This window comes from Aedes aegypti, chromosome 3, assembly GCF_002204515.2.
Source record: "Aedes aegypti strain LVP_AGWG chromosome 3, AaegL5.0 Primary Assembly, whole genome shotgun sequence".
NCBI classification, from domain to species: domain Eukaryota; kingdom Metazoa; phylum Arthropoda; class Insecta; order Diptera; family Culicidae; genus Aedes; species Aedes aegypti.
The window spans coordinates 151,638,499-151,654,631 of record NC_035109.1 but is presented as its reverse complement, the minus strand read 5'-3'; the positions used below and the strand labels follow the sequence as shown (position 1 = coordinate 151,654,631).

The 16,133-nt window shown below is 37.7% G+C and overlaps 1 protein-coding gene across 3 annotated transcripts; it reads right to left on the bottom strand.

Moving 5' to 3' along the window:
• Positions 1-6,511: 6,511 nt before the first annotated feature.
• Positions 6,512-12,929, bottom strand: LOC5569647 (ERI1 exoribonuclease 2). Of its 3 annotated transcripts, none has more exons than XM_001652859.2 (4): positions 12,865-12,929; positions 7,430-7,469; positions 6,842-7,373; positions 6,512-6,709 (listed from the first exon to the last, which is right to left on the bottom strand). In XM_001652859.2, exons 1-4 carry the CDS (start codon positions 12,875-12,877, stop codon positions 6,518-6,520), a joined length of 777 nt encoding a protein of 258 aa, XP_001652909.2. In that variant the 5' UTR covers positions 12,878-12,929; the 3' UTR covers positions 6,512-6,517. The 3 variants fall into 3 exon arrangements, with proteins under 3 accessions (XP_001652909.2, XP_021708678.1, XP_021708679.1); XM_021852986.1 differs by having other exon boundaries at positions 7,425-7,469; positions 12,865-12,879; XM_021852987.1 differs by lacking the exons at positions 7,430-7,469; positions 12,865-12,929 and adding an exon at positions 11,108-11,692.
• Positions 12,930-16,133: the final 3,204 nt, after the last annotated feature.

Genomic DNA, 16,133 nt, shown 5'->3' with positions numbered 1-16,133 from the left:
TATTCCTATTTGACATTTTGGAAGGGACACGGAATCTTAAAGGATCATTGAAAATAATATTTAGGCTGCAAGGATTGGCGAGAAATTTCTTTAGCGATTCCATTTCAGCAACAAATCAGACTTTAGGAAAACAAAAATGACGATACAGAGGACGATGGAAAAATATACAACCAATAAAGTTAAAAATAAAAACTTATAATATTGTTTTTCATTTTTTTTTGGTTCCTTATTTATTTTGCCCCCGTACAAGTGGTCTTAGACATAAAGAAAAAATATTTGTGACAGCCTTCTTAACAAAAAAAAAATCTCACATTTGGTACATACAGTGACCGGCGAAAAAAAGAGATCATTTTGCCGTTTATCATACAAAATGGCCAAGTTTGGAAATTTGGATCTTGAATTTTCTAACGCCACACTAAAAAACTCACAAAATTTTGATCACACACTTTAAAGTTATAACAAATGAAAGAAATGTAAAAAATTTGGTTTTGATTTATTTGTGTATTTTACAGAAAACTTTTGTATTTTTGGCTGGAAACCAACGTAAAACAATTAAAAATTGAGTATTTTGTTTTTTTGGCCTGAACTTAAGCGTTTGGTACTAAAATATGGGCAGGGCTTGAGGCCCCTTTTGCGATAACTTTAGAGTGGGTGATCAAAATGTTGTGAATTTTTCATAGCATTAATTTCAAGTTATTTCCTAGTTGCAGTAATAAATTTCAGCCCAATCAAAGCTCTAGGAGCCAAGATCCAAGCTACCAAACTTGGTAAGGGGCGGTCCATTTATTACGTAAGTCAATTTTTGGTATTTTTCAACCCCCCCTCCCCCCATGGTAAGACATTTTGTATGAAAATAAATAATAAATTGTATGGCGCGTAAGAAATCTCAAACCCCCCCTCCCCCCATAAACCCTTACGTAATTAATGGACGGCCCCTAATTATGTATGGAAAAAGGTAACATTATCTTTTTTTTTCGCCGGTCACTGTACATGAAAATTGTGCAGTTTACAAGAAATTTGACTATCTTTTGCTTTTCAGCACCCTTAACGGCGCACAATCGATCAAGTTTTCAGTTTAAACGTACGTCTGGTTCTCTAGATTTGAGCTTTTAAAAATTTGAGGTGTGGCTTTGATTCATCTTCACCTTAACAGCGAGTGGTAAAATTACATAATGTTATGAATGCTTTCATGCTTACAAACAATTTCCTTCTGCTGTTGAAATAAAAAAAACACATTACACGGAAGATCTTGGTTAAAAATTTTATCAGCATGAAGAAAAACGTGAACTCCACAAGATTTCTTCCCATGTTTTATCAAAGATGCAGTATTTGTTGTATTTTATAAGCATTTCTCTACAGAGATTTTCAAAAGTCAGAGTACTTTAATGAAAAAATTGAATTGTAAATATTGTTATTATTAATTTTATTATTATCTTTATTATCGAGACTTTCAGACTGTGGCTGGTTCGTCTCCATCATTGTGTAAGAGAGGGCTTCGCGTTGAGAGGCCCTCCTGTCATTCAAACTTTATATATACATTTTAAAATTGTAGGCTATTCTATTGTAAGCGTTGAAATCCATACAGTAAACCAAATCGTTCGCCATTTGAGGTCAGCATAGACGTCATCAGGTATCGTTTCTAGGCGTCGAAGTCCTTCGGTAATCCATATCGCTAGCAAGATGGTGTCAGCGTTGTCGTGTATCGTTTAGTGGTTTTAAGATAACATCTTTAGGGTTCATTCACAAATTTCATAACGCCAAAAATGGGCATTTTTGATACCCACCTACCCCCTCGTAACTTTGTATGAATGTTTTACAAATTTTGTATGAGCTGTAACATTTTGAAGACACCCACCCACCCCCTTCAGCGTTATGAAATTTGTGAACAGACCCTTAGTGTCTCAAATTTTGTTGTAAAGTCCCGCATCTTTGAAGAAAGCTATTATTATAATAAAATAATAATATAACTTACCGAACAGCGATTTCGTTTTTAAGTGTGTAGGAGCTTCATTAGGAGCTTCATTTGCAAGCGGGGATATTATAGCGATCCCGAAGTGTTTGAAAACAAGGGCAGTTGATTAACAGATGTTTGACGGTCATCGTGGTATTGCAGACATTGCACTTTTTGCGAAAAGGCCGCTCATTGCCCATATTGTGAGTACCGTTGGTGTGTCCGACACGCAGTCGAGATAGAATTGTAACTAAAATTTAGTTACTAAATAATTACGTTAAATACAGTAACACGAATAATCTCGGTAATCGAGTGAAAGTACTTTGTTCGGAATGCAGCCTCCAGATAAATAGAAACAAATTGGAAAACTCATTATTTACATGGGCATGCTTTTTCTGCCAGAACAAGTATGAGAACTGACTAAGTTATGACATAGATCAGTAGCGCAACCAGGATTTGGCTCTGGGGGGGATGGTGAACTTAAAAGTAATGCTATTTGAGAAGGTATTTTTAGTAGAAAAAATCGACTTGAAGAATGTAAGTAAAACTCACTATTCTAACACGCATAGTAAAAATGGATTATACAAGAATATAATACGTTGGCGTGACACCGTGTAATCGTCCATCTTTATTGTTCCTTAAATATGTTCTAAAGTTTTTAACGATGAGAATGGCCTTTAAGGGCAGAAACTTGCGATAGAAATCATAGCTACTATATTGTTGCAGTTTGGCGGAAGCAGACCAGAAATGCAAAACTTAACTGCAAACGGAAGCATTATTGGCTTATTTTAAAGACTCAACAATCTGGAGAATCTAGTCTGAACGCCAAAAACAAGCTTTGCTTTTACTGTGTGGATTTCAATCACGGATTAAGATGAAACATCTCAGAATCCAAAGATGGCCGGCACAATGGCCGACTTGTGCCCCTACTCACGTTTTCAAAGGCACAAAACTGAATAAATAGTTGGAAAACCTTTCTGATCTTCTAATTTTAAGCTTTCTGCTTGTGCACAAAGCCAAAATAAAAAAGTGCACTGTTGTTGGATGCTTCCTTCGCGAGATTTGTGCCTTTGAAGTTTGAGTGTGATCTTAGAAGTTGATTCCAAACTGTTTCACCTTAAATGTAATACCTAATATGATAAAGATGCTTATATCGGCAGCTAAATGCTTCGATAGCACTCTCATATCCTTTGAAAAATAGTAGAAAAATTTGGCTAAATACTAAGCTAGCTAAAATATTTTAATGTTTCGGATGTTGCATTTTATGTTGACCTCTCGTTGACCACTGCCAGAAGTTCCTCGCTAATGCTGAGTACGATAAGCGAGGTTTTTGCACTTGTGTTGTACAAAATACAACAGCGCTACTACTGAAATTATCAAAAGTTCTCAAAAAACTTTATTATAGTAACAATTTTCAGCCAGTTGATAGTCTACACTCGTTTACGTCGGACGTCTACACTTTTGCTCGCGAGCTCCGTTTCGGTTGAAATGTTCAGTATTAGGAAGAATACACTAGTGGTGGACTTGAGCGTTCTTCCAGCGAGACCTGAAGCTGGAATAGTTCATCAGTTTTTGGAGAACGAATGAAGCTGCAACTTTCTGATGTTAGAAGTATTCAGCTTCATAATACTCGAAAGTGTGTGTTCATTGAAATGGTGGACAATGACACCGCGCTGCGCTATCAACAAGCGCACAATATAAAGCGGATTTTTGTTTGCAACAACAAAGCATTCAAAATTCCAATATACGTTGATAGTGAGGCTGTTACAGTAAGGGTACATGACCTCCCTCCCTCTGTACCTCACAAAACGGTAGGTGATTTCATGGCTAAATTTGGAGATGTAATATCAATCCAAAGCGAGAGATGGAGACAATTTTTTCCGGGTATACCCAATGGAGTGAGAGTGCTGCAAATGCGATTAAAGGGCTCGATTCCGTCGTACATTACGATCGAGAACGAGGTCTGCTTCGTTGAGCACAAAAACCAGCTTAAGACATGCAAATGGTGCTCCAAGGCGGTTCATCCCAAGCAGAAATGCCTGGAGGTAACCGCAGCTGAACACGCAAAAACAGCAACCACATCAGCCACACCATCATCACCAACCGAAAAGATGTTCTGCGACGCTGATTTCCCCCCGATCAGCAGTGACGGACTCGTCGAAATAATCAACTCGCTTGATGATCAAGAGCCACAAAACAACGAAGCACGTGACGATAAGGCAACCACCGACTCCATATCGATAATACTACCTACGGACGCAAAACATCATAGCACCAGGATCGATGACGACGCTGACAACGGGAGCGACTCTTCTTCACCATACGAGATGAACGATTCTACATACAAACGAAGGCTGTCAACTCGGCGTATGAAGGAGAACAAAAAGATGTGTGCAATCCAGGGTTCACATAATGGTTGTGATCCCAAGTAGTTTATTATATTTTGTGTAAAAGATTCACTAATCGGCCCCGTAAAGCTCTAGGGCGTTTGGGCCTATCAAATAAACGAATTGAAAATAAAAACAATTTTCAGTTAATTTTGAATAAATCAACACGACAAGTATTGAGTAGTGTTCGATCCTTCGACCTTGACACTTGCTCTTGCTGGGGCGGGTGATGAGGGCAGGATCAAACATGTCGCGCGTCGGTAGTGAAGCGGTGGAAAAGTGATCGGTTCGTTAGTAGTGTTTGATCCTTCGACCTTGACACTTGCTCCTGCGGGAGCGGGTGATGAGGGCAGGATCAAACATGTCGCGCGTCGGTAGTGAAGCGGTGAAAAAGTGATCGGTTCGTTAGTAGTGTTTGATCCTTCGACCTTGACACTTGCTCCTGCGGGAGCGGGTGATGAGGGCAGGATCAAACATGTCGCGCGTCGGTAGTGAAGCGGTGGAAAAGTGATCGGTTCGTTAGTAGTGTTTGATCCTTCGACCTTGACGCTTGCTCCTGCGGGGGCGGGCGATGGGGGCAGGATCAAACTTGTCGCGCGTCGTTCGCTCAGAGAAATGAAAAAGCGCCGCGGATCGCTAGTAGTGTTTGATCTATTGATCGCGTCGCTTGCTCTTGCGTGGGCGAGTGACGAACACTTGTTCGGCGTTTAATGCGATTATCGAATTATTTCGCGAATCCGGTTAGGCGTGATTATATCATGGATCGCATCACCAAACATTGGTGACTCCCAGATCTTTACCTTATCCCACTAACCCAATATCCTCTCCATGACAACCGTGGAGATGCAGAGGTGATCTCGGTCTCTAGTAACAACGGTAGTCACACTAACATTCCTTCCCTTTCCCGATGACCGTAAGGACGTGGCCGGCGCCGTTATTGACTTTTAAATTTGAGCTCTCGATTTGTGCACATTGAAGAATGGTAAGCTAATCCCAAGCCCCATTCATTAATTCCCTGTGCAACTTCGATTGTTCTGGTCAATCACGGAGTAGCAACTACGAATTGTACGGTCATCTATGCTTATGCTTATGCTTATGCTTAATAAATCAACACGACAAGTATTAAAAAACACGATTTTGATTATGTAACTGTAAAACTACTAAAACTCACAGTGTTAATATGAAGCAAACTAAGTCACTGCTCTCTATTTGTAGGATGTGTAGTGATAAATTTCAAAATACACTTGCTAATTCTTAATTTTTTTCGGCTCGGGGGGGGGGGAAGGGTGGTTTGAACCCCAAATCCCCCCCCCTGGTTGCGCCACTGACATAGATATAATAATGATGCTGAGGCTGATGAAATGTGTGATGCTTGCATTGAGGTATGGTTTGATCTGAGATATTTATGGACCGCTTTGAATTTAATTTTTACAGTTTTTCAGACATCACTTGAATTTCAACATATATTATTGACCGAAAAATCACAAGTTCAAAAGCAATAAGAGTTTGACCATAGCGGGCAAATTTAATTAATTGACAAATACCAAAAGTGTTCGTGTAGGGCTTGATTCGTTTTCGTCAAAAATTCAGTTTAGTTTAAAGCCCCACGCACAATGTGAGCGGCAGCGCGGTACAACGGCATAACGGCAAGCCCATCTTGATCTACACTCTACTTGTCAAGTCAATATTGAAAAGGATTTAGTCAACATGGGATTGATAAGTAATGTGTAGATCAAAATGGGCATGCCGTTTTGCCGTTGTACCGCGTTGCCGTTCACATTGTGCTTGGGGCCTAATTTGTTATTACCTTTTAAGTCGTGCTTACGTGACAAAAATACTCAAAAATATTCAACATGAAGTAATATCGGACGTGCTGTAAAAGTTTCATATAAATCGATCAAAAAATGCCTGAGATCTACCCACTTCTATTGTTGGTCATTATGTATGGAACATTGTTAAAGTGGAAAATGTATTGTCCAATACTGTATATCTCCATTATCCGTCCAAAACAAGGAACATTTAGAAATGAAAGTCCATAAAATATGGCATATATAGTTTAAGTAATTTAAAACAGGGTTTGAGGTTTTGACCGACATTTGTTCTAGATCGAGCCACTAGTCGAATGAAAGTAAATATATAAATTCGGATTGAATCAGTTAATGCATGTTTCGGTATCATTCTATTTATTGAGCAGCTCAAATGGCCTTAAATCTTTGGTGATAATAAAGTTGGCACCTTCGCGACGCATTTTGGCAACCACCCGCGCAATGTTCTTCGAGTCGTCCATTCCACTGTGAGGACGCCCTTCGAATCGCATTCCAAGCGTGGTTAAAGCGTCCGCAAAACTCTTTGGGTTGTGCTGGTAAAATGTCTGTAATGTCAAAGAAGTTTAGTAGAGTAGAGTAGTGCAAGCTTCATTCAAATTTTTCTTTAAGATGCAATAAGCTTAGATTTGACATTTTTTCTGATCACAACGGGCTGGGGAGCACCGTGCAAAAATTACCTTATAGATGGCGCGAACATCGATCCACTGATCGAAGTAGCCCGCCTTGTTGATCTTCTTCCTCGTGCACTCTTTGGTCAAGCATGATCCCAAATCCCAATCGGTCCACGTGGCGAAAGCAACGGTTCCGGTAGGATTGCTGGGGGCCATCTTCGGTAGAATCAGCCCCCGGTCGCCGAGGACATTCTTCTTGAGCCATCTGTCGAACAAGGACAAGCATGTGTGCAGAGGAACGCCGTTTTCGACCTGGTCTTGGCGAATGCCCGTCAGCTGGATGCAGAAATCGCTCAACCGCGGATTTTCGATGGGCATCACGAACTGGCGGAATTCAGACTCGATTTGTCCGTTGGACAGGTTCAGTAGCACTGCCGGAAATTCGATGATTTCATTTTTCTTCCATTTTTGGGCATCTTCTGCCGGCCAACAGGTGGCCTCGAAATCGATCACAATCAGGTACTGGAATGTTTGGGTGGAAAGTGAAGATGATCCGATCCGACCTCCAACTTGCAGCATTTCGACGGCATTGAGGGACCTGCGAAGGAATGACATAAGGATTATATTAGTACATAACAAGATAACTTACATTACTTTGCTAATCGAAACAAACTGGTTAGGTCTCTTTGCTGATCTTCTTCTTCTTCTTCTTCTGTTTGAGCTGTCATCAAACAGCTCGGTAGGGAGGGCTGAGTGGCAGAGACTATATTGCCCTGTTATTGATTTTATCGTCACATGGACAGTTCGTTGGGAGCTAGCATTTAACAGTTCATGCGTTTCACATTAATAATTATTTTGCTTCAGGTTATTATAAATCTAATTTGATTTCTTTCAAGAATTTCACTACCTCTTTAAATGTTGCAATATTTTTAGATTTGAACAGATCAAGCAAAGATCTATATTTACATTCAAAGGAATATTTTGATCGGATTCTTCCAAATCTACTACAGACTAATATGACGTGCTCTGCTGTTTCAGGCTCTTGACAAATTTCACAGTTTGAATCATCAGCTAATTTCATCTTAAACAGCCAAAACTTCGAGTAGTCGTGACCAGAAAGTAATCTATTCATCAGCCTTATCTCGGTTGCAGACAGATCCACACCAAAGAACCACGGTTCTTTTCCGATTGAATTTTGGAAATTATAGAACTTAATCCCTTTCCCTTCAACCTCAGCATAATCGCGATACCACAGGTTTACATTTGTCAATTTATTGTTTTTGAGAATCATAAATGCGTCTTTAATCAATATAACGTTGGACATGGTCATAGTTCCCGTTGTAGCTTTTTTCGCTAAAGCATCAGCTATTTCATTTCCACTAATGTCCACATGGCTGGGTATCCATTGTATGGTAACCCCCCATTGTGCAATTTTATACAGCATATCGTTTAATAATTTTGCATTTTTAGTCTGCTTACACGCCGTGCTTAATATCGTACATGCTGATTTAGAATCTGTGTATATTATAGCGTTACTTATGTTGTTTTCTCTCACACTATTAAGAGCAATATCTATTGCAATTAATTCTGCCGTAGTAATACACGTTTCTTTTTGTAGCTTAAATGATTGTCTCGTCTTAAGGTATTCGTTAAACACTCCTATACCACACACGTTGCCGATCTTAGATGCATCTGTGAATATTCTTGCCTTGTCTTTATATTTGCCATTCATCATACATAGCGAAGCCTGCTTTAGTTGAATTGGGTTTAAATTTGATTTTTTAACAGTTATTAGCTTTATATCAGATTCTATAACTAAATTTAGTGGTTTCTGTGTTAATATTTCTAAGGGGGATATACTATTGATAAGTTCTCTATTTTCAAAGTAAACAGTTTCTAAATAAGATAATTTTTCTGTGGATGTTGTCTCAAAATCTATTGATTTAAGTTGTTCGCAGATAATATTATTGCAGTGAAAGTTCCTGGCTATTTCTTTTGCTGTACAATAGCTATGGCGTATTTCTACTGGTTCTTGGCCTGATAATGCTATTAAGGTATTTATAGGAGTTGAACGTGTACAACCGGTTATCCTTCTAAGAGCAGCGTTTGTAGCAGTTTGCAAATATTTTTTGTTGCTTTTTTTTGAATTATTGAAAACTGAGGCACCATATTCAGCAGTACTTCTTATTAAGGCTTGGTATATATTTATTAATGTTTGCGGATGGCTACCCTTCTTAATGCCACTAATAACTTTAATCATATTAATTCTTTCATTTATATTATTTTTAATTTGTTTAATGTGGGCACCAAAACTAAGAAACCTGTCTAATGTTATCCCTAGGTAAGTGTGATGTCGTTCCGTTTCAATTAATTGATCATTTATTTTTATGTTTAGGGTCTTATTACTGTTTTGAAATAGTATTGCTTTCGTCTTTTCAGGGTTCACCGTAAATTTTAGTTTTTCCATTTCGGTATTCAACGTATCTACAGCTACTTGTGCCTTTTCATTTAATTCATTTAGACATTTTGCTTTTATAATAAGTCCAAAATCATCGGCAAATTGTACTAATACTATGTCATTATTTGATATTTGGTGAAGCTGTGAGGTGTAAATGTTAAATAATGTTGGCGATAATACATCCCCTTGAGGTAAACCGTTTGACACAATTCTTTCTAAAGTTTCACTTTTAGTTTTAAAAATTATTTTTCTATTCTTCAAAAAGTTTGTTACCCAGTTTACTATTTCGAATGGTATTGAGTATGTATTCATAATTTGTTCTAATATGCGTGTATCTATTTTGTTAAATGCATTAGAGAGATCCAGAAATATTACTGCTGTTAGGAATCCTTCCCGTTTATTATTTTTAACTGTATTTATTACGAAGTTTGTACAAGTGATAGTAGAATTATTCTTCCTAAAACCGAAAGAGGTGTTAGGAATTATTTTATTGGTTTCTGCAAATTGTTGAAGTTTATCCAAAACGGCTGAATTTATTATTTTAGTTATTGTAGGTACTAGCGATATTGGACGTTTTCCGTCTATGTTACACTGGTCTTTACCAGTTTTGGGTATAGCTACTACTTTTATCGTTTTAAGTGAAAGTGGAAGTGTGCAGTTTTTCCAGTTTTTATTTATTTCTCTGATGATTATTAATTTTGAATCTATGCTTAGTGCACGGAGCATGTCATATGAGATTTTGTCTTCCCCTGGAGAGGATTTTGGATTTTTGCTTGCGAGTATGCTATTGAACTTTGTCAAATCCATCAAATTATAGTCTACACTACCATAATATCCTTCTACTGATACAAAGTTGCTTTTTCCGAAGTGTTTATCCAAGAACTGATTTGCTAGATTTTTGTCTTCTACTATTATGTTATTATTTATTTTTTTCTTATTTTTCCCAGTTAATTTATTAATTTTGTTCCAGAGTTGGGAAGAATTTAGTGATGGGTCAATGCCAGCTACAAATTCCATAAATTTATTACATTTTTCCTCTTTCTTGGTTTTATCAAAAATTGCTTGTGCTTTCTTGAATTTAAGGAGATTTTCAAGCGATGATTGTTTATTATAGTCTGCTCTACTTTGATTTTTGTTCTTCCATGCCTCTTCAACTCTCTCCGACCACCAAAATTTTGGACAGTGTTTGTTTTTAGTTTTACTATTTTTATATATTTGTTCTACTTTATGTTGAAAATCATTTAAATCTGTGATACCTGTTAAATCTAGTTCACTGATTTTTTGTTTTATTTTCTTGTGATTGTAAATGTATTTTTCTTTTTCAATATGTTTATCTGTTGTAAGTGCTATTTCTATTGCTATATGATGACTTCCAATGTTATAATTCAAAGTTTGCCATGAAATGTTGTTGTAGAGATCTGGAGAGCTAAGAGAAATGTCTATAGATGTAGGTTTTTTGTTTAGTTCTATTGGAAAGTATGTTTTTGATCCATCGTTAAGAAGAATCACATTATATTCATTAATTTTGTCCATTATAATTTCCCCTTTACTATCACTGTAATTATTACCCCAGGCGAAATGGTGCCCATTTACATCACCCCCAATTATAACCTTTTTGAATTGTTTTATTGTTTCAAATATTTTAGTTAGATCTTCTTCTAAGTTTTGGTTTGTTATGGAAGGAGCTATGTATATGGAAGCTATGACCATGTCCAGACGTATTATTTTTATTCCTACTACCTGTGTTTCTCTTGACAAAAGCGGGAACTCTATAATAGAGTATCCCCAATCCTGTCTCAAATAAATCCCAGTCCCTCCGTAGTTATCTTCTCTAGACTTGAAAAACTTGTGATATCGCGATATGTTGTACTTACTGGATTGTTCCTGGTTTGAATCTGTCCACGTCTCCGATAATAAGGCCGCCGAATAGTCCCCTCCAATCAGCGACCTCTGAAGTTCCTCTTTGTGTTTCGATAAGCTTTGTATATTTATCTGTAGCAATCTGAAAGAAGCCATTTTAAAGGAAAGAAAGAGAATAATTAGAATATTGCATTATCTAGCTTGAAATGTTGTTTGGAAATTTGTTTTATGCTTTCGTGTAAATCTTGAGGTAGATCGTTCTTCTGTACTAGATCGGTGTAGAAATTCATTAATGCTCCGCGCATGTTCCGTTCTGCTGTTTCGTTTGCTGCCTGCTTAGCTTCTTCGGCTATCTTTTCCCATCGCTCTTTGTCGGTTACGGCGTATTTGTTGTTCAATGCTGTTCCTTGTTCAGATGACATCTCCATTCGGTGTTCTTGGAGAATACGGTTGCGTTCTTTTTCGATTCTCACTCGTTTCTCGTTCGCAATTTCGGCTTGCTGTACTGTTCCTTGTGGCTTCGGTGCTTGCGGCTCTGCTCTTCGTTTGGGTAGTGCTCCTGTGTTCTGCGTTGTCTTTTTCGTGTATTTCCCTGCTGTCATCTTCGCAAAAGTCTCCGTTGGTGTTGGGTATTCTGCGGCATCTGCCAGCAGATCATACATGTTGCTATCCAGGCGAGGTTTCAACATCTCTCGAGCTTCGATGTAGGTTAGGTTACGTTTTGCCATCAACCCTTTGATTCGTTCTTGTTTCTCTCTTTCCGGACAGTTTTTGTCCGTGGTGCTGTGCGAGGATTTGCAGTAAAAGCATTTGGTTGGATTTTTGCATACTGTGTAGTTGTCATCGTCCTCATCGTGTATCTCCGAGCATCTTGAACATCGTCGTCGTCCTTTGCAGTTTTCAGTTTTGTGGTTGAAGCGATGACATTTGCCACAAAACAACACCCTTTGTATGTATGGTCGTACTCGATTCGTACAACAGAAAAGTTTTACCTTTTCCGGTAGCCGACTGGCTCTGAAGGTTACACTTACTCTGTTTGATGGTCTCGCTCTTCCATCAACGAATCTGTTGAGGCGGTAAACGTCGATCACCTGGCATTCGCTCTCAATCTCCATCATGATTTCCTCTTCGGTGATGTCGGTTGGGATTCCGACCAGCACTCCTCTCACGCTGATGAGATGGCGGGGTACGTAGGCTTTGTATCCTTTTTCCTTCAAGCGTTCATCTCCGACAAACAGGTTGGCTTTGATGTAGCTGTTGAAGAATGCTACGATTTTGTTACGTCCAAGATATCGTAGATCCGTCACATGGTTTCGGTACTTTTCCAACTTCCTTATCATCGATCCTACTGCAAACTTGTTGATGCGTCCCTCTCCTGTGCTTTCAACGAAAACACGATATGGTGCCTCGTCGCGAATCGTGTACAGATATGATTCCTGTTCCGGTACTTTCTGCGTATTTTTCATGTCCTTTGCCGCTTCGTCCGCCATTTTTGATTCCCCACGTGCTCCTGGGTCCGGCGGTTCTGAGCCGCCGCCACCTTCCGCCATTTTGTATCCTTCTGCTGCCTTCAAGAAAAACTGGTTTTTCGCAAAACTCTTGTTTATTTCAACTTTTTCACTGTTGTTTTCAACTACTACACCGCGTTTCTTTTTCACAAACAAAACCTCCTTTTTTCACCGTCGCTCAAAAAACCCGGAAATTTCACTTTAGCTACACTCCGATTATAGGACCGTTCGCCTTGGCGTTAACTTTCCGAATGTTTGCTGATCAATGTTACTCATTTTTACGCTGAGTTTGCAAACTGCAGATCAATGTTTGTTTTGTTTTGAAATCAGAAAATTCGAAATGCAAAATGATAAAGTAGATCTGTTACGCACCGTTACGTTTATGTTGGACCTAGAAAAAATTCTTTTTAGGATTTTAGTTAGCCTGGTATTAAAAATAAAAATAAAATTGCATAATTTTACATTTAAGAAAATATGCTAACTTGGTTGTTCCATTTTTAATGGCAAATTATATTCATAATAATTTGTTATATTTTATTTTATTATATTGCTAACTCAGACTTTCAGTAGAAATATTTTAGGGCAATTTTTTGTAACTATCTTTGGTTTGGTATTATGAAAAATAGGTGGCAGTATGTTATCAGCGTTATTACACATTGAAAAAAATACCACTGAAAGTTAAGATACTAACTATGGCTCTAAGTAGAAATATTGTAGGATGCGAATTATTGTTATTTTTTTTAGGTTTTGTATTTTAATTGAAATATAGGTGGCAGCTTGTTACTAGCGTTACTGCACGTTAATAAAACACTTCTGAAAGTTGAGATTTCGGATAATCATCAACAAATTTTTATTAGGGTAGTCAATGTATTGCGGGCAAAGCGTTTTGTGAACAAAACATAAATTTCGCAGGGAGAAGCGAAATATAATCGATTCTGCACATCTCGATTCTCCCTATATGTCGATGATTTCTTAGGTCCCTTCATTTAGCATACAATGGGCCGTATGAATAAAATGTAGTAAAGTTGAGTTTACTACATTATCGGTAGTAAACGCTATAATGTGGAACACGAGTGCACTCAGGCAAATCGACTATCGATAAACATAGGAACCCCTTATGAAAATTCGCCACAAGGAATCGGGTTGAAATTCATAAATTTGCCTTATGAAACCGAAATTTGAAAATAAAAATAGTTTTCGCGGCAACCTGGAATCAAACCAAGGACATTGCGATCGATAGGCTCGTGCGTACACCCCGCGCCTATCGACGCCTTGGTGTTGAGTGATGCTAAAACAATACATAAAGCGTTCGTATTGCGATAATCATTCCATCTTTCATAAGGCAAAATGTATGAATTTCGATAGTCCAGTTCGCTGCGTGTGGAACATGTTTGTGTCATTTCTCTTTCTACAGCTTTCGAACATACTACAAACAACGCGTTGCTATGAATAAAGGTAGGATTTACTACAAAGCTACTGGTAGTTAGCTTCAGAGGTTGCTACTCATGCTTTGAGATTGTTGAAATGAATGGAATCATTAAAATTTGAGTAAATATCATGGGAAAACGTTGGCAGCTTTGATATTTGAATATTTGATATTTGAAAGGTATTTTGAAATTTCCGTAGAAACTTTGATATTTCGAAGAGATTTTTGAGATTCCGGTAAGCAAATTTGGATTTATTTGAGACATCTGCTATTCTTTCTGGCGTTACGTCCCAACTAGGATGGAGCCTAATTTTCAGCTTAGCGCTCTTAAGCTGAAAACTTTGATTATACCACTAAGGTCGAACTTTTGCCCCACCTTACTCTATATCGTGTGACAGGTACGATTATACTCTATGCCCAGGGAAGTCAAGCAAATTTCCATTACGAAAAGGTCCATGACCGACCGGGAATCAAAGCCAGACATCTTCAGCATGGCTTTGCTTTGTAGCCGCGGACGCTAACCACTCGGCTAAGGAAGGCCTCAACTGTAGTAGTCTTATTCATCTCGTAAAAAAGTGAGGGGTGACATTTCCGATACGCCATCATTTTCATTTTGCAGCGTTTGGTGTAGCAAGAAGGGCGCAAGTCAATCCAAAGCCGATGCTTGGAGGGGTAATGGAATGGCTCAATAATCTATACTGACCACGCAAACGCCATAAGGCTGATACAAATATTAAATTTCTTTTATGTCCGAGACCACTTGGAAGGTACGAGGGGGGGGATAAAAATAAATAAGGAACAAAAATATTAAAATAGAAAAAAGTATTTTTTTCGAATATTTATGTTTAACGATAATTGTTTAACTTTTTTCAAACGTCCTCTGGATCATTATTTCACTTGTTTTTTACTTTAAAAATTGGAAAAAAGCCTTTCTGATGTCAAAAAAATGATGAATCTTTTTTTTTTCTCCCCCTCACAATTTTCGGATTTTTGAAGGGGGGGGTGACATAAAAGAAAATTAATATTTGTATCAGCCTAAGGGATGGAAAATAGGATTGTGTTGAGTTTTAGGTAAACGGAATGGACTTGATACAATAATGCTAATAGTGCTGCAAAATGTAATGAATTTGTAAGTCAAACAATTCTACTGTTTGACTTAGAACCTACGAACAAATTAATTTAATAATGATGCAGTATTTTGAATACCTGAACATAAATATGTAAGGGTCATACCTTACACAAAAAAAAAAAAACAAATAAATTAATTAATAAAAACAACTGATTGAATCTTATAAATTTTAAACTGTTCAAATGTTAAATGAAAAACATCTTCATATATGGCGAAACATAAAGTAAAACATTTGTCATTTTCCAGCAATACATCAAAACTAAGCGTATAAAATTTTTATAGAACATCTTTATTGTTTTATTGAACATATTTTTTGGCATGCCATTTTGTATGATATTGTCAAATGAAGTATGCGATGGTTCACAAATTGTGTCTAACCAAATTTCAATTTTTTTGACCACCTCTACCTCCACCTTTTTCACATTTTTTGAATGAGTACTTCGAAAACTATCTGTATAACTAATTGTTTAACCTTAAATGATTTTTTGTCGCTTCGTGGGCTTCGTGGCCGTGCGGTTAGTGTTACCAAGCATTTAGCCGCATCGAGTCAAGGAGTGTGGATTCGATTCCCACTGCAGTCCGAAAACTTTTCATCAGGAAAGTATTTCGACTATGCCACTGGGCGTTGCATGCTAGTCCGTTGTCTAGTGTGGTGCTTCCTTCAAAGGACATAACCGTCCACTGGAAGCATTAACGTGTTCGTGTCTTTTAAGTCTAATATACCAAAGCCACAGCTTAACCCCTCCAGAGCACAAACCTATAGAGAACCAGACAAACATTCATGCCATAAACCTGATCGATTAGTCATCAGCGAGTGATCAATCTCCAATACGCCATCTTATTGGCTATTTATGGACCAATATAAATACTATCAACAAAATAATATTGCTTTCCCACAAAAATGATCATAAAAGTTTTGAAAATACATTACGATTTTAGTTTTTTTTTGTATTGGTATATTCTATAACTTGTTAATT